The 25,974-nt window shown below is 36.5% G+C and overlaps 2 protein-coding genes across 7 annotated transcripts in view; one reads left to right on the top strand and one right to left on the bottom strand.

The window, feature by feature from the left end:
* Window positions 1-144: 144 nt before the first annotated feature.
* LOC306856673 (protein PHTF1-like) lies at window positions 145-11,390 on the bottom strand. The gene is made up of 17 exons (XM_079396055.1): window positions 11,061-11,390; window positions 10,764-10,856; window positions 10,621-10,677; window positions 10,470-10,539; window positions 9,286-9,444; window positions 8,868-9,048; window positions 8,006-8,120; window positions 7,750-7,920; window positions 7,431-7,679; window positions 5,934-6,062; window positions 5,408-5,677; window positions 5,062-5,193; window positions 4,332-4,418; window positions 2,990-3,145; window positions 1,216-1,311; window positions 1,009-1,134; window positions 145-732 (listed from the first exon to the last, which is right to left on the bottom strand). The coding sequence occupies exons 2-17, from the start codon at window positions 10,791-10,793 to the stop codon at window positions 712-714; spliced, it is 2,049 nt and encodes a 682-aa protein (XP_079252181.1). The 5' UTR covers window positions 10,794-10,856; window positions 11,061-11,390; the 3' UTR covers window positions 145-711.
* An 8,955-nt stretch (window positions 11,391-20,345) lies between these two features.
* The window catches only part of LOC306856668 (membrane-associated guanylate kinase, WW and PDZ domain-containing protein 1-like), a 157,575-nt gene continuing 151,946 nt past the window's right edge, over window positions 20,346-25,974 (top strand). For all 6 annotated transcript variants that reach the window (XM_079396041.1, XM_079396043.1, XM_079396040.1 and 3 more), the window contains exon 1: window positions 20,346-21,144. In XM_079396041.1, the coding sequence (XP_079252167.1) occupies window positions 20,847-21,144 (298 nt within the window). In that variant the 5' untranslated portion in view covers window positions 20,346-20,846. The remainder of the gene's footprint in view (window positions 21,145-25,974) is intronic.

Below are 25,974 nucleotides of genomic sequence, written 5' to 3'. Positions count from 1 at the left end.
AAAACTAAAAATAAGATTTAATACTATATTTTTTTTGAGTCGTCAGAAACAGTCTACATTCACAATACTTAAATGCTATAAAAAAATTTGTGAAAACTCCTTCCACCCCAAACTGAAATATTTGGTTAAGGATTGACCATTACAGAAGTTTGTTAGAGAAAGCTTTATTTTAATACAATGCCAGTAAAAAGTGCTCTCTCCAAGAGCTTCAGTGTTTAAGTTTTTCAGTACCTTCAGTAACTCAAAACTTTAATTTCATCACCCATTCAGCAGTTGACACATCCATGTTTCATACATAGCTTATCTAAAAGTACTGTTATATGCAATTATTCACAAGGCACATAGTGGTTCTGTTTTAAGTGGTTGCTTCCAGACCAGAGAATAAACATGCAGAGTATGCATTTATGAAAAACAGTGGTCACTGGTTGCAATATAATAGCAGTAAGCAAGTGCATCAAGAAAACCTACTGGCTGTGCTTTACAGTTTTACAATTCAAATTTCAATGAGGAAATCTCAACAACAAAGTTGAACACAGGTTAGTTCGGACTGGCCGAAGGCACAGGGTAGGGAGGAAAAGTCTGGATAAGTTTGGTCAGTAGATTTGCACAGTTTTTAAAATATAACTTGGTCATCTGGTAGGTTGTGCACAAGCACACTTAAGAGTCTCTCTGGCCCAAGTGTTAAGACGCTGGCAGTGTAAAGGCATCATATCAAGATTTGATCTTCCAGAGCTGTTAAAAAAAACGTATGATGGATATTGTTAGTTAAAGATTGCTTGTAAATGTTGTACTGCTGGATGATAACAGTCATATACAACAAAGAGTGAGCAACCCCAACTATCCTGATAAGAGGAAGAAGTACAAAAGCGGTTATGACTTTACAGTCATAAAAACACAGATCATTGAGATCAATAACTCCAGACATCCGCATTTCAGTGGGACAATAAAACAGACCCAGGATACAGGTGGAGATAACCACTGTACTTAGAGCGCAAATGTTTCCCTCACCCGGATGTTGAACCCAAGTAAATCGCTGACAGCAGCTGAGATGGCTGACAGGATGACCACTCTCGTGATATTGTAGATAAGCGGGTTCACTGTCAGACCTAGCAGACGAAATGGAGTGTCCAGTTCCTGAAAGCAGCAAATGATGATCAATGCAAGCAAGGCATGTTTTATTTTTTCCAATGAATGATGCTTTTCTGATAGTCTTACTTTTAGTAATTTTGTGGCCAGCCTCAGTACATTGTTGACTATGTTCAGCTGATCCTTTTTGTTGGGTTTCTTCTCCATCTTAAGATACAAGTTTATCTGAAGCAGAAATGGATAACTCTTTGCAGTAAGGTATCTAGTTATTTACACAATTTAACATGAACCAACAGTGAAAAATAGTTCTAAAGCACTTGTTAATATAACTGTTCATTTTTACATTTAATAGTACATTATAAAAATGAACAAAATGTGCCTGTTAATATAATAGTCCTTGGGCTAACATGTATGGAAGCTTGTTTCTGCCACAGAATAATAAAAAAAAAATTGTATTTGCGACTTTTTATCTCACAATTCACACTTTCTTACTAATAAAAAAAGTGTGAAGTAAGAAGTCACAACTACCTTTTTTATAAAAAAAAAAAAAAGGATTCTGCCATTTTATCTCAATTCTGAATTCAGAATTTCTCTCACAATTCTGAGCTTAATTTCACAATTCAGACCTTGTTTTTTGTTTTGTTTATGTCTTGCAATTCTGAGAAAAAACATCAGGGCCCGTATTCCTAAAGATTCTAAGAATCCTTTTAGAGAGCTAATTTAGCTTAAAAATGTCTAACTAGGAGTCTTAGCTTAAAAGTGATTCAGGACCAATCTGAGAGCAACTCTAAGCGAGGAAAAGAAAAACTTTTATCTTAGTGAGGAGGCGGGGCTGAACCCATTGCTAGGAATGACACATTCTTTTGAAGACTGTGATTGGTTGGTTGTCCAAGAAGGAAATAAAAGAGCGCTTTTAAGAGTATGGTTTATTATAAGCCTTCACTTGTAATTTTTCCTGTTTTACTGTACTCTCGCTCTCTCACACACACACACACATTATATAGGTATATATATTCATTATTTTTTATTTACCATACTGTCATACTTAACGTATTTCATAGGAAATGAACAGCGACACAATAAGGTTTTGAAAGTGCTGTCAGGTACAGACCCAAATCATCGCTGTTGCATAGTTGCATTTTTCCAGTTGCCAAATATGTTAATGTAGTTAATGTAGTGATTTCTGGCGCTATGGCATTTCTGCGTGGTGTCGGAGTTGTTAGCGTGTCTCAAATAAGATCGGTCACAAACATGATCCCTGCACGATCTAATGTGTAGCATCTTATTAACTCACTGGCATGCATTGTGTGCAACGCATTTCTTCTCCCTCTTCATGTTTCGTCAATTTTCTCCACTGCTAAAGAAACTCTTAAGCCTCTTAAAAGTCCTCGTTTGTACTCCTAACAATTTTGGACCTTAAGACCTCTTTTAAGGGTTAAGATGCTTTCTGAATGACTTTTTTCTTTACTAGAATCTTTTCTTTAATTTTAAGAGGAATTTTCTTAGAATTTTGTTACTAGGAGCAACTCTTAGCACTAAGATTCTTCATGAATACGGGCCCAGAACTCACAAATTTACCTTACACAATTTATTTTTCTTTCCCGTGGTGGAAAAAAGCTTCTATTAACATGAACTAACTAATAAACAATTGTTTTTATTAGCTAACATTAACAAAGATATAAGTACTATAACAAATATATTGCTCCTTGTGACTTAACGATAGTCAATACATTCACAAACGTTAACTAAAGGGACCTTATTGTAAAGTGTTTCCAGAAAATGTAACGGCACACAGTACACAACTCTATTTATTAGCACCTGCGCAGTATGCATGTGTGAATAGCTCACTTGTTCCTGAATAATACTGCTTCATTGTTCTGTGTGGCTGAGATTTTTATCTCACCTGTTCAGTCAGAAGCACAGAAGCGTTGCTATACTTTCGGTTGGTCTCAGCTCCGAGGGTAGCGAGGCGTAGGAGGAAAACCATTAGAGCAGCACACCATACCATCAGCTCCCAATTGGTCTCTGAATCCAGAAATGTGTGATGACTGTGCAAAAGCTGAAACACAATACCAGGTTCCTTCACTCTATTAGACAGCCATATCTTCTAACTGTTTATGTGCAGTAATATGATACTCTATTAAACCTAATCTAAACAACTGATGTCACTTTAATTGTCTCTAAAGATGACTTGATGTCAGGACCACATTTATACTTATTACTATTCTTACAAAATCCAAATGGCAAAAAAAAGAGATAAAAAATAAAGACAACAAAAGTGATGTGTCATTTTAGTATTATTTATATGGTTTAATAGTTTTTGTGAACAAAAACAACACTGCGGACAGCAAAGTATACGAGTTTCACGATTAGACCTAAAGTCGCAACAAAGAATATTAATGCTAGATAAAACTGAAGCAATAATTAATGTGCCATTAAGTTATAAATCAAGTTAAATGCCACATTTACAATAGCTTTAACGGTACAGAAGTCTCTTTATAAGGCAGGATTTAGGCATGTGATGATATCAAATTTTGATGTTATGATAATTGCTAAAGCTTTTATCACGGCATACGGTATTATCACGATACTGAAATAATTAGCAAAAAAAATCATAATACAGTATAACAGGTTTAGCTGTTTCCTTCTAACAAAAAAGCAATACACAAAAATGTCTAAAGTAAACAAATGTTTCAAACAGATTAGAATCTTGATCAGAAACTGAAAGTAGTGCAGCTGTTTTGTTCACGGGGTTACCAGGATAACAGCTGCATTTCTGCTGTTTCATCAGCGCCATCTGTTGTCAGAGCGTGAATGTGTATTTTCACTCAGCGGGTCTCATTCACTGCGCTTCTCATCCATGGGCTTGTTTACATCAACGTATGCGTCTTTGATGCAGAATACTGTGGTGTTGTGCATTTTAACCAGTTGACGAGAAAGGTATTCTTACAATGCATTAAAAAATCGTAATAATTTCTAATAAATAATTATTCATGGTATTTTTAAGTGCCCACGACAACAATATTGTGCATGTTCATTACCGTGATGTATTATATCGTATTACCAAATGCCGGCACATGTCTAGCGGGATTATAGAAATAGTGGGGTTTCTGTTTTTGAGAACAAATGACATTGAAGGTAGAGCATATATTTAAAATAGGATTAGATTTTTTTTGAAGGCAAACCTTTAAAAGATATGTCTAAAGGGTGTGTCAGAAACACTGTATGATAGAACAATAGCTGACCTGGGCACAGATGATGAAGGAAATAGACAAAGCCAGGAGGAAAATTGATGATACAATGACATCGACAGACCTCTGAGGGCCTCGTCTCTGTTAAACAGAAGAAATAAATTATTAAATTGATTAAACTGATATCTTCATATAGTGTCAACTAGGCACATGTATCTTTAAACAGGCCTATTCAAATGTCACTGCCAGCAGAAACACCCATTTACTGTCATTTGTGCTTATATAAACAGACTGGTTAAACATGTTGGATTAAAAACAAAAGAAACCAAAAGGCTTTGGAAAATGCCTTTAAGGTGAAATTAAACATACTGAATACGTTATGGCTGAAATTAAAATTCTATACTATTTTGTCTAAATAAACAAAATATATAGTTTTATTTATAAGCAAACCAAAATTTAAGAATCTAGAATGCTACAAGTGAATTTTGGCATCACAAAACTGTAATCTACAGTAGAAAACAATTCAATTTAGAGATGTGCTAAAGGTTACATTCAATAGTGTTATTAAATTAATATGAGTAAATTAATAGATTCACTTTATGTGAGCATTAGATGACAGCAAAGCTAATCTAAATGTAACAATTGAAGAAATTAGCATGCAAAATTAAATATCTATAAATATCAGTCAATATTTATTTGCTAAATAAAAAAATAGACGCTAATTTAGACAAAAGAAAATTATATAGTGCATCCCTACATGTCAGCTGTAGTGGGCAGATGATACCTTTAGGAATGATCGAAGTGAAAGCCACATCTTGATATTTTGCACTTTCTTCAGTCGAAAGTGAGGAATCTCTGATTTTTTGGCTTTGCGTGCAGATGTGAGATGGCTGAAGAGTTTCGCAAACAAAAGGCGCTGTAGTCGAGAACAAAATCTTTTTTGGCATGTTACTTAATAACACAATTGTTCACTTATATATTGTGAAATGTAAAAATATTATTAGGATACAGAATTAAACGTAACGTAAAATAACACAGAAATTAACATTTTAGCCAAAGGTGAACACTGATAATGCATTTATTACAAACACACATAAAAAAAACTAACGCCAAGGCATTTTCATTTTCACCTGTCTATATGTCCTCTCAGCAACACACATCATGAAGAAGAAGAGTCCAGAGAGGAAAACCCTTTCTGATGTGGTGATGATGAAGAATGCATAGGACAAGGCACAAGGAGGCCCAATGGCCACTGCGGGCAGTTCCTCGAAGGACACAGAACTGAGATTGGCAACATCCAGTTTCTGTGCCAGTCTGAAGCAGTAGGGCAGCAGGGCCAGTGAAGCGGTGACCAGACTGCCGAAGATCAGATAACCCATCCCTTGTTCGACCACCTTCACCTGGAAACAGAAATCCGTCAACATAATTGTACAGCAACAACACTGACCTGTTACTTTCCGGTCAGTTAGAAATGTGTCAAAGACTAATTCCAATGCAAAACTCCAAAACAGTCGGCATTCAAATGCTTACAGAGGAGTTTACATTGAATTTGAATATAATTTGTGTTTAAAGAGGAAGTCAACAGTTCTCTTCTCTTTTTAAGCAATTTAAACCGCTAATGTAGAAATAAACAGGGCAGAGAAAGAAGGACTTTACTCTTGTGAGAATGATACCACTGATCTCCAGCACGGACATGTCAGCTTTCTTACACTCTCCTTGCTCCCAGATAATGGCACTGACGCGATCTTTGGAGGGGTGACAAGCCTGCAGCCACGAAAACTGGTGCTAAAAGGATAAAGAAATCATTTGTGTCATTCAAAGTGCATAGATAAAGTCTTGCGACATAACCTTTTGACATAACTGTGTAATGATATTCAAAAAATGTCAGGCAACCAAAGTCATGTGGTCAGACCAACATGCAGGGAAAAAAACATAAAAAGGAAATGATACCAGCCCTGCGGACCCTCATGACTGTGTGAAAAGTTCAATAAGTTTCCTAAAATATCAGATAATTTGAGCACAACATGCAAAGATCCCACAACTTGTTATAAGTGCTCATCCATCTATAGCACTGGTCTCAAACTCAATTCCTGGAGGGCCACAGCTCTGCACAGTTTAGCTCCAACCCTAATCAAACACAACTGATCCAGCTAATCAAGCTCTTCAGGATCACTAGAAACTGGTGTGATTTGGAGCTGGTTGGAGCTAAACTGTGCAGAGCTGTGGCCCTCCAGGAATTGAGTTTGAGACCACTGATCTATAGAAATGGCACCATGGAAATGAAATACTTTTCCATTTTAAACACAGACCTTTAAAGTATCTGTACAAACTGTGGAAAGCACATTAATATTTAAATGGGTAATTATTGCTTAGTTTGTGAATGGTTGCCTGTGCCAGTGCTGTTTAATTCAACAATGCAATCTTAATTTGTACTGAAGAGGTAAAAATGGGCTTTACTAGGGGTTAAAAAAAGACTTTATCCAAGAGTCAAAGGAATATTTCACCCTAAAATGAAAATGTACTAACCATCAGGCCATACAAGATGTACGTGAGTTTGTTTGGAGAAATTTAGCATTACATCACTTGCTCACCAATGGATCCTCTGCGGTGAATGGGTGCCGTTAGAATGAGACTTCAAATCCAGCTGATAAAAACATCACAACAATCCACAAGTAATCCAAGTGTCTTGTGAAGCAAAAAGCTCCATGTTTGTAAGAAACAAAGCCAGCATTAAGATGTTAAACTGTCCTTTCTGGCCAAAATATCAAGATAGTAAATTGTGCATGTTTCTCTCTTGATTCAGACGAGACGTCACTATTATGGATAAGGAACTTGTTTTTTAGCTCATCTAATTTAAAAACACAGCTTTTGCCTAACAAGATGTTACACGATGGACCAGAGGCTTATGGATTACTGTGATGTTTTTATCAACTGTTTGGACTCTCATTCTGACGGCACCCATTCACTGCAGAGGATACTCTGGTGAGCAAGTGATGCAATGCTAAATTTCTCCAAATCTGTTCTGATGAAGATGATGATGATGGCCTGAGGGTGAGTAAATTTTCAGCACATTTCCATTTTTTGGGTGAACTATTCCTTTAAGCGAGGTATGAAAAGTCGCATTAAACTTATTACAGCAAAACTGCAACCCACCTGCGGTAAGGCTTCATCCTCATCACTTGTCAGAGCGATGTTGGGAAGAGGGAGGGAGTGGTTATGACTGTGAGGCTCCTCCTCCCCACTTTCGCTGCTTCCCGTGGAGACGGAGTCAGGATCGTGTAGAAGCTCCTCCCATAACATATCATCTGTGTCAGAGGCTGGACGTGAGCCCTCTGAGGGCCGCAGAAGCTCGACTTCACGTGGCAGCGCCGGGCCGTCTGTTGGCCTGCCGTTTTTCTCGCCCTGTATGGATTTACGCAAAGGTAATCAACATTCTGAACTAATTTACAGATGGTTTAACAAAGATACTCACCTGGGGTGGCAGATTGTTCTTGGGGAGGTTGTGAAGTCTATTTCTGAGCGCGCGAGCGTATTTGGGAGGTGCTGATGAGAAGAGTTTCTCTCTTTGGAGCTCTGCTTCCTCTGCTTCTTCCTCACTGGAGATATCTTCAGAAGCCCCATACGGAGGCCTCCTCAGAGAATTCTGCAAAGCCCACAGGATCTCGATCAATACAACCATGAATGTTCGTGACGATTCAAAAAGTGCAGTTCTAAGAAAAGGGTTTTACCAGTCTCTTCTCTGATCTGTAGAGCCGGTGGCTGTCTTCGAGTTTGAGTTCTACTATCCCTCCCCCTCTGCTACTCTCATCCTCAGACCTCTTTGATTTTATACTCTTCCTCTGTCTATGAATAAACACCAAAATAATTTAAAACCTGACACAAATGGAATTACATGAAAAGACTGAAGTACTGACCAAATAAAAACCAGGACCTGGATCTGTTTATACCTGCTATAATACAGTATAAAAGAGTAATATATCAAATTAAATTTGGTGCCTGTTTTGACACTAGGTTCAACAATATAATGCATTTTTTTTGTCTTGATCAAATAATTTATTCAAATCTACATTAAAATGTAATCCATACATACCATGATTTGAAATGTTTTTAATTTTTGGATCCAACATATCATGGCGGTGTGACTCTTAAAAAGGCTAAAACCTAATAATATTTAGGAATTAACAACTTTAAAAAGTTTTACCTTTAATAATATATTTAAAATTTATTGTATATATAATGTATTTTATATATAAACTTTTTTAAATATAGACTTTAAGATGTTCACACATAAACGTATATTCAAGGAGTAACTGAAATTAAACTTTTCATAAAAATTGTATAAATTTACATGAATACAATGAGCGCATTTCTAAGAACTTGGCATGTTTGTTTTAAACTAGACTAAATCCTACTCTTTATGGTGGGGACTCTTTTTTTTTTTTAACACTGGCACTACTGATTAAACTGCAAGCCTTGCAGAACATTAGATGCATTGACTATTGGATGGGAGAAAGAAAGAAAGAACACTTGGTCCTTTATGTCTCTGTGATAAGTCTGTCTCACACCAATCTGACACAGCAGTAGCTTAACCTTTTTCTGCGAACAGGACTGGCCGTCCGGCTGGGGACAGGGCTGTTGTCTGGGCTTCTGGAGGATTCTGTGGATACTATTTGGCAGTGTACTGTACCCAACAACAGCATGAGACACAATGGACCCACAACCTCACTGGCACAAGCTGCAGGTACTTCAAAATACAACACAGCTCCTGCCACTGCAATAAACACAAATCCATCAGATCATGATAAAATTCTGAGAATTTTCATTTCTTTTATTTCATTTCCAACTGATATGGAAGATTTTCATAAGTATTATCCCTATACCAACATGTATTATCTCTCGACAAAATCTGAAATATTCAAAGAATGATCAACGAAACTAAGCTAAAATACTTGAATGCATCATTTGTTCACGTGACTGTGCTTTGCTGAAAAGAAGAAAAACCGCATACCTTGAAGAAAGTACAGAACTAAGACGAGGGTGGAAATGCTTTTAGATGTAACTTGGATCCACCACTGAAAGAAGAAAGGAAAAAAGAGAACCCTGACCAAGCCTTTACGAGTCAGAGCGGTCCAAGGGCTCTCTGGTTTGGCCTTGCTAAATGTAGAACCTGCAGTTGTAAAGATACTATTTTAAAAGAGCATCACACTGAAAATGTTGGTAACTTTTAATAGATAAAAACAACAATGTAAAATACAAAAATAAATACAGTAAAGCAGTAATATTGTGAAATATTATAAAAATTTTAAATAACTTCAAAATGAATCTTTCAGAAATCATTATAATATGCTAATTTGCTGCTCAAGAAACAATTCTGATCACTGTTGAAATTTTTATGTGGAACCTGAAGTATGTGATTCATGATTTTATGATTCTTTGATGAATAGAAAGATATAGAAAATAACTTTTTTTAGAATGCTTTTATTAGAAATAGAATGCTTTAGTGACATTATAAAGGTATTTACTGTCTTATATTGTCTTTTTGATCAAGTTACTGCATCTTTGCTGAATCAATGTATTCATTTCTTTAAAAAAAATCCTAGTGACTCCAGGATTTTGAGCAATTGCAAATCTACTGCAAATTAAAGAAATACAGATTTATGGAGAAATAATATATACTTGGCACTACATGCACTGTAGAATCCCCTCTATGACAGATCACATTTGATTATCTTGACTTTACTTGTTTATGTTTCTTCTTATAGTATGCCTTATTCAGATTTAGGTGACAGAATGTAATTATATTTTCTGGTTATAAAATTAAAACATAGCCTACATCAGGGGTGTCAAACTCAGTTTCTTGAGGGCCGCAGCCCTGCAGAGTTTAGTTCCAACCCTGCTCCAACACACATACCATGTAGCTTTCAAATAAGCCTGAAGGACTTGATTAGCTGTATCAGGTGTGTTTAATTAGGGTTGCATCTAAACTCTGCACGGCTCCGGCCCTCCCCTGGCCTACATGCACAAAAACACCTTCCTGTAATGCCTGAAACAATGTCACTTTTGCTATTCTTTTTGCTGCCCGTTTTATAGCACATTTTTACATTTTAACTATGGGATCTGATCTGATCTGACAACCTATAACTATTATATAGACACAGGAGATTCAGATGCTAAATTTCAATGTTAACTCACCTCTCACTAGGTCAACATCAATGAGGTCTGGCTTGATATGGCCAGTCTTCTTAGGTTTGCACCCAAAGCCCTGCTCATACAGAACAGAGTTTCACAACTCTGCATACATTTTACACAATTTTGCAAACAAACTACCACTTTCTCACATTACCTTGAGCTCAGTCTGTTCCAGTGACTTTTCCCAAATCTGCTGATCATAGGCTCCGATCTTTAACACAAGATCATTAGAGAACTGTCGATCCCTTTCTAAGCACAGTCTGTATTTACTGCATGACAGAGCTAATTAAGGTTTACCTTTTTCTGATACCATGCAATTCCTGCCATTTTTTTCTATGCATTAGGTCAGGTCATCTCCGTAGACAGCGTGAATCACAGAATATTTGATTCCTCGAAAGAGTCAGAGAGGCAGGTTACATTAAAAAGGAGCCGCCTGCTCTCAGTTGCAGGTACAGACATAGGAAGCGACTCAAATGAAGACAGCGGCTGTGTTTCAAAAACCTAGTGAGCTGCCTACATAGACAGCATTTGATAAAGACTGCTACACAGTTGTTTGCTTTTAGTTCTCGGAAAATAATACAATATGAAACATACCTGGAGCCCAATAAACGATACGTGGCTGCGATTCCTCAGCAGTTCGTGTTGAGTCTTGTCAACATTTTCAGATGTTTACACAAACCTCGCCCCCCTTTCAACAAAACTATCTGACGCATAAACATCTTGTTAGGACGTTAAAACAACCGTCTAAAGTTGCGAGCTAACTATATTTACTGTCAAACCACCCTGGCATTAATTCGGTTAAATCTGTTCGACGATAAAATGATCTTGTAAAGGAGAAATGATTGTTAAAGTCCCCTCGCATCGGCGCCTTCTGGCAGAAACACAAGTGTGTGAAGCACGCGACGACAATGGCTCCCCGAATCTAAATGGCGGAGCAATGTTGTGCAAAATAAACTTTCAGTAAGTTAACTAGTGTAAAACTATAATAACATAAGATCAAATGCATTTCATTAAATAAGCAAAAACAATTATAAGTAAAAATAACTTAAAGTCGAATCATAGAATGTAACATGTGACCCTGGACCACAAAAACATGATTTATGCATCATCTGAAAGCTGAATAAATTAGCTTTCCATTGATGATGAAGCATATTTTGTTAGGATAGGACAATATTTGATTGAGATACAACTGATTGAAAATCTGAGGGTGCAAAAAATCGAAATATTGAGGAAATTCGCATTTATATTTGTCTTAGCAATGCATATTACTAATCAAAAATGAAGTTTTGATATATTTACAGCAGGAAATGTATTAAATATGTTCATGGAACATGATCTTTACTTTATATCCTAATGATTTTTGACACACAAGAAAAATTGATAATTGTGACCCATGTATTGTTGGCTGTCAAATATAGGGTACCCGTGCGACTTGGGACTGGTTTTGTGCTCCAGGGTCACAAATGATAAATTAAAATCAATCTTTCTTTTGAGTCGGACCTTTATGATGACTGATCAAGTGTTCCTCGAATCAACGTTGAATCTATACTAAATACTACATTTTCAGCTCATGTGAGTATTATTTTAACCATATTTGTATAAGTTCACAAACTTTTTTTAATTACTGCACTTTTAATGTTTTAAGTTAGAAGAAAGTTGACAGATATTGGCGTGACCTTTAAAAAAATGTGTTTTGAACTGGTTTAAGACCATTTTAAATCTATATTAAATAACGTTTTATATACATTTTATTTTTGTATATGTTTATTGACATATTTATTCTATATCTATCATATATTCGCGTGAGATGACTGTAAAATGACTAAATAACGCATGTCCTTGCCAGTATTAACCAATGACTGTGATTGGTCCATCGTGGTCAGCGCTGAGAAAAGTAACAGTAATACTTCCACCAAGAATGTACTGCCAGATTTTCACCATTAGATGGCAGCATTTTAATTATATTAGATTACATCAAATCACAACAAATTACATATTCATTTGACTGTCTCTTTACGTCTGAGATTAAGTAGATCAACTGTAATTTGGCATTTCATTCCCTTATATATAATATTTGTTCTCACTATTCAAGCAGAAAATAAAGTTCTAATTTCTATAATTGAATTCATATGCGTACTCCTCTCTAACAAATTAAAACGATTGCAGTATTTGTTTACTGCAAAAAAAGTTTGAGCCACATGACTGCGATCAAGACAAAGAGGCTTTGCAACTCTAATTTTGAATGTTTTGGACAAAAAAGATTTCAGCAAACAATAATTTTATCATAATATTTTTTACTCGCTGCTTGCAGCAAGTTCTGTTGCTGCTGTGATGACTGAATCCAGAGCTTTTCATATAAATATACATGCAATAACACACCCACGTTCTTTTGGATAGGTTATGTCCCTTTACTTTGAACAATGCTTTGAATAGTTTCACAGCCACATGGACATGCAGAATAATCACAGTAATCAGCACAAGTACTAGTCTGACATCATGTCTCATATGAACAAAAAGAAATTGCATGAAGCAGTACTGACAGTGGTTATTTTCTGGACCATACTGCAAGCCTAAAAGCCAATGTTTAAGGATTAAACAAATGGGCAAAATACTCTACATCAACAGAAATGATTTTCACTTACCAAATCATAAGGAATCAATATAAGTAAAATTGTATAATGCCTGCTGCTTATTGGAATTTGCATTACTTTTCTGTGCAAATTTAGTTTAATTCTTTAGACAGCACTTTGCGCAGTCAGGTGTTTTCACCAAGACAAAATCAAAGGTATTTATAAAGTTAATATATTAGTTTGTATTTATATTTTACAACATTTGTAAAAGTGTGACTTTGATTAATTATTCTGTGACCCTTTTCTTTAAGATTTTAACATAACACAATCACACCTTCTTTTAATATAATATTATAAATAATTTATTTATTAAGAATTGTTCTATGTATAATATAATAACATATATTAACATATATATTTGAAATAATATATCATCTGCTAAATCACTGTAAAATGTAAATATTATTTTATAAATTTCATTGTTATTTTTATTTATTAGCAGCACTATTAATAGTTGTAATTATTTATCCATTTATTGATACACCCACCCAAATATTAAACACCTAATGTAAGAAAAGTATATCCATAATTAGCTTCATTGTACAACATTTGTAAAATTGGTTGATAATTATGTGACTGATTTAATTATTGATTTACACACAACGTAATCATCATGCATTATTTTAATAAAACATTTTTCTAATTGTTAAATAATTTTTTACTTATTAAGAATTATTTTAATATACATGATATTTATTAAGAATTATTGTATTTATAAATATCAAATTTAATGTATTGTTTGTATTATTTGTAATGTTATTTTTATTTATTAGCAGTAGTATCAATACTTTAAGTAATAGTATATTTATGTCATTTTTTTGGTAATATGTGTGTCTGTGTGTGTTCTATTTTTTAATAAGAATTATTAAACTTAAAATAATTTTTAAGTATGATCATTTCTAAACTATCAGTCTACCTCTATCTGTTACTTGATGACATGGCGGGCTTTCGTCTGTGTAATTTGAACTGAGCGATGGAAATTTTAAAAAATTTACAAGTGGGAAAACACAGATTGTTTACATGCGCTTTCTCATTTGAATGCACTAATGGTTTCTTGCCTTCAATATACCTATAGATCACCTGCTATTTTGTCCAGGAGTAATTACGCAGAGTGTACATGAGCGCTGTGTATACTGCTTACATTTTGTGAGGTTTCCCTCTGATTTCCCTTGCCTCAGTAGGAGGTTATTATTGACTGGCATTATATGAAATGTCTCAGTCGATTTTTCAGCCCACTAATGCCTGGACCTGTGGAACTTCATCTGTCCTGCGAGACCCCACTTAATGAGACTTGTATGCAAGCCAAATCTCACCTCCAGCGGTCGGAGAAGATAGATGATTTCACTGCATGTCCTAGTTGTCATGTATACCTGCCCAGTGATTTTAGGCTTCACCATCAAAAGTTTTTTTTATTATTCATGTCATGGTGAAGTAAGAGGTGGGAATAGTGATTTTAAAACTCTGTGTGCTTTTCTTACATTAATTAAACATGGCTGTCAGCTGTGGGTCGACCACAGATCTGGTCATCTGATCAGTATGTTACATATACACCTAAACTCTCTTTCATCCCAGTCCAAGCCAAAGAAACGGGGTAGCCAAAGATATTGAGACTGGAGACTGGAGTTTTTATTCGCACAGAAATAATGATATGATATGTTTACTTGCTTTAACAAATTTTACAAGCTGGCTACTAAGTATTTATTTAGTGTACTGTATTTCACCTTCCTAATCTCAGTATTTCTCTTTGTCTCTCACACACGATCTTACTCAGATGAAGCCGAGTGTTTTGTGCTGACAACACCCTGACCCACAAAGCTCACGCTTTACGAGCTGCTCACTCACATGGATCACTTTGTTTCCGGAGTTATATAAATGCTAGGAATGTGTGCACATGTGTATTCACAATATGAATAGAAATGCTTGATAAAATACTCTGACTCAACCATGCTGAATGGAATAAAAAAGATACACTGTTAGATGACTATAAGATTAAAGGTGAAATGTTTGATTTCTGTGCCACTAGGAATTGTGGCAGTTCAAGTTTTGCATATTTATTTATATTTTTTAGACAATACAACACAAAAATGCAACAAATAAATAAATTGGACCCATTTTTATTGATTGCACCAATAAATTGTTCACTGTAGAACTACAAAAGTAAGTAAATATGTACTCACGCTTTGGCCATCCAAGATGTAGATGAGTTTGTTTCTTCATTGGAACAGATTTGGAGAAATTTAGCATTTTATCACTTACACATCAACAAATCCTCTGCAGTGAATGGGTGCCGTCAGAATGAGAGTCCAAACAGCTGATAAAAACATCCACAAGTAATCCACACGACTCCAGTCCATCAGTTAATGTCTTGTGAAGAGAAAAGTTGCATGTTTGTCCATCAAAATGTCCATCGTTTTGTCCGTAATCCATAATAACAATTCCTCCAGTGAAAAAGTCCCCTGTTGCCCCTACATATTTGCTTATATGTGCATGTTTCTCTCCTAATTCAGACAGGACGACCTTTTCATTGGATAAAGCAATATAATGTAATTGAACCGGAAGCAATGGTTTGAATTTGGATTTGGATTCAATTTTTTTTACAAACATGCAAGTTTTTATCAGCTCTTCGATCTCTAGTTTTATCAGCTGTTCGGGCTCTCATTCTGACAGCACCCATTTACTGCAAAGCATCCATTGGTGAGCAAGTGATGGATTGCTATATTTCTCCAATTGTAAATTGTAAAGCAAATTTTCATTTTTGGGTGAACTATTCCTTTAAGTGAATCTATTCAAGTCCATATGAAAATGAATGGCATACATGTACATATAATCTGTATGTATCTATGTATATTTACAGGCTATATTTTACTCTGTGCTCCCCAAATCATCTCAGAGTATGAGCAGAAACTGACGTACATGTAGACTGAGAGATGTAATTGAATGTGCCATGTCAAGCCTGAGGTACAGAGCAAATGTTATGTAGCAAAGCAGAGCGAGAGAAAGAAAGAATGAGAGCAAGGCTCTAAAGGGACTTCAACAATATTTTCCTTGTGCATTTATAGCAGCATTCTGGTAACACATGCATCTTGTGAAAGTTATTTTGGAAAGGCACTGTATTGAATTATTCTGGACTTGCTCTGTCTGAAACTTTATACATTTTGAATAGACCTATATGCGCATAGGCACTGTAACGATTAGCTATATGGCCTCTTTATTCTGACATATACATCTGCTCACTTTCCTTATTTCCATCTGGATTTCAGCCAGGACTGCACTGAGTATAGCACATGTAAAGAAACATAAAGACTTTCTGCCACACAGAGTCGTTGTGCACTTTAAAGTACACTTTAACACTTGCAAGAGACATTAGCATAAATTAGTGTGCTAGCGTTAACTGTCTAATCCTTTATCCTGAATTAGCACTTATAGTGGCTCTGCCTCTATTGTACAGGAAGATCTAATAAATGTGGGCCAGCAATTAGAGGTTATCTTCAAAAGTTTAAACGGTGCACGGTGTGTTTTGGAGCTGTTCCAGGTTCTTCAAGAGCTTGCTGGTTACATAGAAACAAACATATAGACGTACTACACATATAGAGAGCAGGAGGTGCTCTTATAAAAGCTGCGGTTTACTGAATCTGTACAGGAAGCCCCACAAAGTGGGTGGTGAGGAGCCCTAAAGCCAAAGCTGAATTGATAAATCTGAATTGAAGCAGATTTAAAGGGACTGTTTACTCTGAAAAATTAACATTCTGTCAACATTTACATGCAGTGCAGGAACAAATTTCATGTACATTTAATTTTTCATTGATATTGATGACAAAAAGTACAAAGCAAAACATCAGAATGAGAGCATGAATAAATTAATATATGAATAACATGAGAAACCCGAGAGTTAATTATCAAAGAAATATGCTAAATAGAGAATGTCACATGATTGCATTATACATAAACTCTCAGAAAAAAAAACCTTTTGAAATGGTACTACTGTAAACACTTACTAATATGTACTTATCTGAAAGTTACAAAGATGCTCTTTAGATTTAGTACTTCAGGGAATCGCTCCAGTGACAACTTTGAACTTTTTTTCAGATAGTGTAAGAAGAAAATATTTTTCACATAAAGTCACAAGGCTGAGCAAGGTCACAAATTTCCCATAGGCATTTACCATTCTTATTCAAACAGAAAGATCAAGCATAGTCAAGGACAGCAGTTAAATTAAAACACAACAAAAGGCTTTTATTCATCTTGTTTGTTGAGTGTAGCCTATCAAGGCTGATTTCAACGTTCATCCATGCTTTGAGTGAACATTTATTTATAATACCGCACACATCACTGTGAAGGGACCATTTGGGTTTAATAGAAAATTTTGCATGCACCTCTTTTCATCTAGTCGCCAATGAATTCCAATAGGGATTTTTTTAACTGTGCTTTGATAATGACTTTCAAAGAAGGATATATTTTCAGATTTTACAGTGAAACATTTCAAACTAATCCAGAAATCAAACTGGACTTTTTAAAAAAAGCTAATTCTTTTAATCCACCCACTGAAGAGCTTTAGAGGATCATATTCTGACCAAAGGATGTTTGAAGGGTTTTATGGTACTTTCCAGCAATTGGATAGCACTCAGAGTGCATTCAAGTTAAGCTAATGAACAGGATTGCAGCCACAGAGAAAGAGAGACAGAAAGAATAAGACAGATGACGAGCAAAGACGGAGAGATTTGGGCTTCAATTGTGCATCTTGTCAGCTGGTTACATTTAGTAAATAAAGATTATGCAGGAAAAGTGAGGCTGACATTACTGAATTAATGTGTTTAATTGGACACTCTAAATATTACATCAATGTTATCTATATTATTAAAATTTTATACTATATTATACTTAAGCAGTTTACTCCGTTTTCACTCTTGCGTTGATACTGTATATAACCACACTTGAAATAATAACTAATAATAATTTTTTGCCTGTTTCTGGTAAAACTGATTTACAACACATATGCATTGTTGTTCAAATACTTTATTTAAATGATTCAAATATGCACTCAGTATTTATTACTATTATTGGTTTAGCTTGTATTATTGTATTTGTTTAGCTTGCTAATATGATTCATACTTAGAACCATTACATGTTCTTTATAGGTGCTTAAATTGGTTCCCCTATGATTACGAGCCAAAGAATCACATAGCGACCACTTAACCGGCGCTGCGACGCTCAGGGAGTAGTTGGGGGTTCGGTGCCTCAGTCGTGGTATTGAGGGTGGAGAGAGCGCTGTACATTCACTCCCCCCACCTACAATCCCTGCTGGCCCGAGACTCAAACCTTTGGATTATGATGAGTCCGACTCTCTAACCATTAGGCCACGACTTCCCCATGTTTATAAATTGCATAATAAATACATTCTAATTTAAACAGAATAAAAAAATAATTGGACTGACAAATTGCATGATATGCCAATGTGTTTATCATGTGTTCATCAGCTGGGAGCGAGGAAGGGGGTTGGGAGAGAAAAATGTAGATAGTTCGCCCTCTGCAATAGGGGTTGCTTGCGGGAAGGAATGGGAAGGCAGATGGAATCAAATGAAAAGGAGAAACAGGGGTCACAGTCACTGTGCATCAGCCACCCAGGCTTAAATGACGTGTTCTGGCAGGGCGGTTTGTGGTAGAAGGCCAGCAGTGAGAAAGTCCTGCCCACTCTCAGGTCAGAGAGGATTTGACTGGCAAAATGAGAGAGATGTTGTTGTAAGTTGCACAACCAAATACATAACTTTACTTCCACATCAGGTCAGGTGTATACCTTCCTTATTTCCTTTCTGAAACAGGAAGGTGCAAAGCATTTTTTTGGTCACGCAAGTGCATTGAGCTTTAGGTCTCAGCTGGCACAGGTCAACGAGAGGGACATCAGATTTTCGCTGGAGCCAAACAGCATTTAGTTACCACTTCAAATTTGCTCATGATTATTTCAGGAGTGAAATCGGGTTAGACACGTTACATCATCATTCAAAGATCCCAGATGCAGCAGGCTGGCATGGCGTGAACGCAGCGAGCGTCTGATAGCTCCGGTGACGATTGGAGGAGAAGTTGCACGGTTTAAGCTTAAAAGCACTCTGTTTCCTGTCCCATCCAGGCCAATGGTTGGCGTCTCCAGGGAGAAGGAGTACTTTGAATGTTATTTTTAGGATCAGAGAGCTCATTTGCTTTTCCCAAGGTGAACATTGAAGCCCATCTGATCCCGACGACGGCCCTTCACGTGTCAGGCTCTAACATGCTGTCAGACAAACACATGCAGAAAAAATACTGTGTGACTATGGACATAAGTGACAGAGGTGAAGAAAAATAGAGTGTAATTGAAATGGGACATTCGTTATATATTTAAAAGCAAATTTGCAAAGAAATGCTGGAATCGTGACAGTATTGACATTGATAAAAATAATTCAATGGCTCGATAACACTGTTTCATGTCTGATACAGAAAAACAAACACAAAATATATGACATATAATATCTAAATTATAATATAACAACATTATGTATTATACATACAGTAACTGTATAGAATATTGAAAATATGAAAATCTTAAAACCAACAATAATTTAGTAAAAAATACTGCTGTTACTACATGTTACATCTGCAAATGTATTATGAACAATACATTTGTGATAGCTATTACTTCATAAATATATAGACACTATAAACAGCGTTTTGGAAAATATGGCACTTTTTTATTTTTTAGAACAACTGACGTGGAAGGCAGGTTGAACCTGAATAACAAGGATTCATAAGGGATGAACCCTTACGCAAGGCTAAATTTCTTCTCAAACCAACGCTCCTGGCAAACAGATAAAACTGGTTGAGCAAGAATGTATTAAACAAATTCCTATCTTTTTAAACAGCAAGTATTAAACATAACAAAGACAAAACTACTCTGGAAATCTTTTATGGCTCAGGCCCAGTACAGTGATTCTGAAGATGTTTTCAATTAATCTAATTACAATTAACTAGTTTTGCATGCTGATTATATACAATCATATAGCCACTTTTAAAGTCTAGGTGCGATTATTGATACTATTATTGTTACATTTAATTATTGCAGTATTTGGAAGATATATAGCACTAGAGGCGTTTAATGAAAATCAGCTTAAGTTTGTAAATATCATTTCCTAAATGACGGACTTTAGGACCTTGTGACGGACGCGCTGAGGATTCCCTTCAAGAGTCCGAAGGGAAATAGTACGCATGCGCGCTCGTTACATTCGCTCCATCTCTAGTTGAGAGCAAGCAGAACAGACACAAATGTATCAAAGCTGTACCTGTTTAAAGGAGCCGTGAACCAGGAGGAAACGTTCACCGACAATTCAGGAATTCTAATTAGAAGTGTTTTAGGGGGAAAAACAACTATTTTGGAAACAGCTCAAGACTTAAAGAAGTGTAGTTAAAGAGGTTTATGAAATTAAAACACAAGCAGATGAGCGCAACCAAGAGGATTAAAGGCAAACATGTTAAGAAGATGAGGAAAACAATACAGGGTAATTAGAGAAGCGGTAGGAGTGGGAATTTCATTCGGTGACCAGCCGGACAATGGCTTGAGTTTGTTTTTTCTTTCTTTTTTGGGCTGCGAAGAAGCTGCATTCATGACCGAGGAGACGGAAAAGAAACTTTACCGCGTGTGCGTGGGATATTTCATTCTATGAAACTATTGCGTTTTCTTGTCTGTCAGCGGAACCACCTGTTTCTGGACGGATTTGATTGATTCATCATGTCCAAAGTGGTACAGAAAAAGAATCACTGGACCACCAAAGTTATCGAGAGCACGGTCTGTAAGGACGCCCGCGGCGAGCTGAACGTGCAGCTGCTCGGCGGAGCGGAGAATGGTGAGTTCGCTTATATCGGACCCGTGAACGGGAATGCCATACAGTACAGACACGGGAAAGTGTCCGAGGGGGAATTACTGCTGGAAGTGGAGACGCTCTCTGTCTCTGGATTGCCGCTGTATGATGTGCTGACAGTGATCAAGAACTGCAAGGGACCGATTAGGTTGAAAACTGTGAGGCAAGGTAAGAAGAGTGCTTGTGATGTATGTGATGTATTTCCTTTAAACAAATTGTTTCCCCACGTAACAGCTGTGCCTGAAAATATTGGATAATTTGGGTGACTTGGACAAGTAGAGATAGGCCTATGTATTTATTTATTTTTTAAAATTAATTGAACCCATACAATTACTGATATGCTGATTTTTTGTTATTTTACACAAAAATAATAGCTACATTATTAAACATTTATTTATTTGTTGTGTATACATACATAATAACTAAGTAAATAAATATTATTTTGTAGTTGCATGGTTGTTGCTAAAATTCACAGACAAGACACAATTTTCATGGGTCAATTCACAGGACCTGGGTTGTGCGTCCCTGAAAAAGATCCCCAGCAGCAGTACTTTTTTATATTTATGTCATTACATAAATTTTTGAATATTTATTTTCATCTTTGTTTTGGACGTTATGGAATCTCTGTTCTTAAGCACTGGGAAACTTATTTGCCCCAGGTTAAGTCAAGTTGAAATAAGTGCAACTTGACAAAATCCATTTCACAGAAGGTCAGATATGCTGAAGACCCTTTGTAGACGCTCTTTGATGAGTTTAAAGCATGACTCACGAAATAAAATCACATGTGATACCGTTTGTCGCGTTTCTAAGCGCATTCGTCATTTATTTCACTTTATTCCTTTATGAGGAGTTGATGAGTGAGCTGTAATTCCCAGGTAAAGGCACTACAGACTGTCCATTGTGCTGAAGCTGTGGTGACTCCCCACAGGGCTCTGCCTCATCACATGGTTTGAGTTATACTGCTCTCCCCGCTCTGTATGCTTTTGCCTATTTCACCAAATGACTTCAGACAATATCAGGAAACCAGCCAATCAACTCGGACTGCATTCCCAGAGCACTACTGGGCCCAGCTCCAGCTCTCTCTCGCTCTCATACACTCTTAATATACATTCTGGTGTTGAGTTTCACCGTTTATAATCTATCACGCTGTCTGGGAATTTTTTGTTGTAACCAGCCTTAATTATGAAAATGTTTTTGGCAACAAATGCCATCTGTGTTTTTGAGTTTGTGAACAAAGTCTTCTTTTTTTTTTTTGTCTTGAACAAGCTGATGATCTCTCAAACTCCCCACGCTTTAGACTTGTAGGATGAATTATTAATATGAAATGCATTAAGCTGAGCTTGAAGTGCATTTCTCGTGATTCAAGACTCTGTACGCTCTTGTTCATACAAGCACCTGTGGGTCTTCACACTAGTCATATGGCCCATCATTTGTGTGGGACATTATTATATACATTGTCTAATAATGAGCACACAGCCTGTCTGTAACCTTCGGCACAGTTAATACAGCGCACAACAAATTCACTCATTAATCTTCATTGATTTTTACATTAAGACTCTCAGTCCTGTGGTGACCTTACTAACAGTCTGTGCCCTGGCAGCTCTCTCTGGAGGTAATATGTAATGGGAATACCTTTCAACGCAGCTGTATTGATTGATGGAATAAGCCTCTTACTCTTCAGCTGAGAAAACAGTGTTATCGGTGATGTCAGCAGAGTTGTGGCACTTAGAGCCGAAAGTTTCATGGGATGGCAGTTTTGGAAGTCTTAAAGTGAGGAAAATTCATGGGTCAAAGACATGATACTCATTATTTTGTAATTTTTTTTAATTTACTCAAAATGCAATTTGTGCATACAATGACAAAGCATTTTTAAAACTTATGAATTAAAATATTTGACTTTTTAACTTTTTTCACCAAATTCAAATCATGTGTAGTATTACAACATCACTTCCTCACCACCAGTGGATCCTCTGCATTGACTCCAGTCCATGAATTAATGTATTGCAAAGTGGAAAGCTGTGTGTTTGTAATAAACAAATTAATCAAGATGTTTTTGACAAGTCCTCTATCCATAATATTGTTTTCTCCAGTGAAAATTGGTCTTGTCTGAATTAGAAGAGAAATGTGCACACATCAAGCAAAGTGAAAGTGAAACAGTCATTTTAACATTTTAAAGAAATATGTTTGTTGGTTTTAATGTGAGAGGGCAATTGATGGACTTATTTACTGGAGGAAGTATTATTAGATTCATATTTTGGCTAGAAGTGACGGATTAAAGTCTTGTGGATTATTGTGAAGTTTTTAGCAGCTGTTTGGACTCTTATACTAACGGCACCCATTCACTGCAGAGGATCCATTGATGAACAAGTGATGTAATGCTCTTCTGATGAACAAACAAACTCCTCTACATCTAGTCCAGACTGGTTGTTGACTTGTTATCATGATGCATTTCACAGTAGGACAATTTATCCTGTATCAGATTACTCTAAACAACTGCTGATCCTAGATCAGTTTCCCACTCCGAGCTGCTTTCTGAAAGGGGTACAATGACACTGCTCTGCATCTCTCTCTGTCGGGGAGGTTCTGTGTGGGATTGGACATCGGGCTGGATTAGGCTACGCCTGGGGAGAAAATGCATGTGTGTATTTTGCATGTCCACAGCCTCGGTTTGCACAGGGATAATGCTAATCTACCCTAAACTAATAAAAATGGAACTGTGAAATGCCATTAAGCCAGTGGTCAGGGGTTACCATGAAGGCATTTAGTGTCTGGATCACATCAGGCTGTAGAGGTTGTGCCCTTACTTTCTCTTGTTTGCATAGTCAAATTTCAGTCCTGCTGCATTTCACATTGTATATCAAACACCATTCCATTTCATATATACATATTGTAGGTTTTTATATGGCCGGCTGATACTGTGGTGTAAATTAGTTGATGGGAGGGGTGGAGGCCTCAGTGGGTAGATTTCATGTGGAAGTGTTTATTTCCTTTTCCTGAGTTCAGTTTAAACATCTGTGTTCTTCAGGAGAAAGAGAGGAACACACTCTGCTTCCTATCACAGTCGGTGAGTCAGGGCAACTTTAAACAATGAGGAAAGCTACCCATTCTTTCAGTGCTCCAAGAAAGGGAAGACCAGTAAAGTGAACGAATGAACAAATGATCTCAACCGCATGTTTGTGCATCCACCTGTGGTTACGCAAGATAAATTTGTGTACACTAAGGTGTACCTTTTAGGATGTAGCACATAATACTTTTAAGGTGTATGAGACTTTTTATTGTAATAACATTTTAGTATAAATTCAGTTCTGTTGGTCATGAGGTTTTTAATGACATTTAGGTTTTATGTAGTATTTTGTTTATCAGAATGACTCAAGTATTTGTTAATTAATTAATAGGTCTACATAAAATAATCTAAATAAAAATGCTAAAATGGCTAAAATCAAGATGTAAAATGAACATTTAACTTTTAATTTCCCTCAATAAATACTGTATTTTTTTTTTTATTATGCACACTGTTCTAAAAAGTTCTGGAGTCACAAAATAAATAGTGCTTTATTAATTTAATACCAATGCTACCAGTTTCTGATAATAAAAGTTTGGAAACAAGCATGTATTTGTGTTGGACAATGGAGGACCTTTGAGTCAAAAAGATTGAGAATCACAGATTCAGCTAAAGCAAGTTGTGAATCAAATGCTGGTTGCAGAGTTGTATTTTTAGATGGTTTCTGAAGTTAGAGAAGGATCTATCTGTTCTGATAGACTTCAGATTTTGCCTCTTGAGGAATGATCATTTGATCTCAGGAAAGTGGTCACTCACAGACCACAAGCTAGAGATACCAGGACCCTGGACAAGGAGTTTTACTCTAAGAAAACCAGACCTTTTCTGTCCAAGCATGATGTTGTGGAGCACAAATATGTATGACTGAGTCTTTTTGTGATGTGGTCAGTTAAGTTCATTGACCTGGATGCCGTTTTCACTGACAAACCTCACCGAATGTTAAAAATACTTAAACCCCCGAACTCTGTACCTTTCATTGGTAAGCTTAAAGGAACACTCCACTTTTTTTGGAAATAGGTTCATTTTACAACTCCCATTCAGCCGATCTCTTGATCTGGCGGTAGCTTAGCTTAGCCTAGATCATTGAATCGGATTAGACCATTAACATTTAGTCATCAAAAATGAGTGAAAAAAGAGTTTAGATAATTTTCATATTTAAAACTGGACTCTTCTGTAGTTACATCGTGTACTAAGACCGACGGAAAATGAAAAGCTGCAATTTTCTAGGCCGATATGGCTAGGAACTATACTGTCATTCCGGCGTAATAATCAAGGAACTTTGCTGCCGTACCGTGGTTGCAGCAGGCGCACTGATATTACGCGGCACCTGAAAGTAGTGCCCAGCTATGTATACTAGCATAACTAGTTACCTAGCTGGGGACTACTTTCAGGTGCCGCGTAATATCAGTGCGCCTGCTGCAACCACGGTACAGCAGAAAATTTCCTTGATTATTACGCCGGAACGATTATTATCCTCCTTTAAACTTGACACAGAACGCATTTGAAAAGTCAAATCGTTTGTGATTAATGTTGTTGGTATCACCAAACGTTAATAGTGGTCTTTATATAAATCAACAGGGCCTTGGCCTTCTGCTCACTCAAAACAATGACATTTTTATTAATATAAGTGGTAAGTAAGGGGAATTGGTTACACTAGTGTTTGTACAGTATGACTGTTCCAGGGCAAAAGCACTTTTCCCTTCAAGCTACAGTGTGTCTATCCACAGGGAGCGCTAATGGGGTCTAATGGGGTCTTGTGACTTACTGCTTCTGGTGTGACACAACTGACCTGTGGAGCATGTTGTACAGAATTTCTAATTCGCAGATCAAATTGGATGTTGCTGTGTCAGTATCATAGAGTAATTTCAAGGGGACACATACTCGTGATGTGTATCTTTTATATTTCATATGTGACCCTGGAGCACAAAACCAGTCTTAAG

The sequence above is a fragment of the Barbus barbus genome, assembly GCF_936440315.1.
Source record: "Barbus barbus genome assembly, chromosome: 37".
In the NCBI taxonomy this organism is placed as follows: domain Eukaryota; kingdom Metazoa; phylum Chordata; class Actinopteri; order Cypriniformes; family Cyprinidae; genus Barbus; species Barbus barbus.
This window is presented reverse-complemented; position numbering and strand designations above follow the sequence as displayed.

What these genes read in the sequence shown, in the direction of transcription:
- LOC306856673 (XM_079396055.1), bottom strand. Translation starts at nt 10,793, where the DNA reads ATGGCAGGAATTGCATGGTATCAGAAAAAG. An exon ending in CTGAGAGGACATATAGACAG is followed by an intron (nt 5,194 to 5,407) that starts GTGAAAATGAAA and finishes TCTCGACTACAG; the next exon opens with CGCCTTTTGTTTGCGAAACT. An exon ending in CCTTCATCATCTGTGCCCAG is followed by an intron (nt 3,146 to 4,331) that starts GTCAGCTATTGT and finishes ATTGTGTTTCAG; the next exon opens with CTTTTGCACAGTCATCACAC.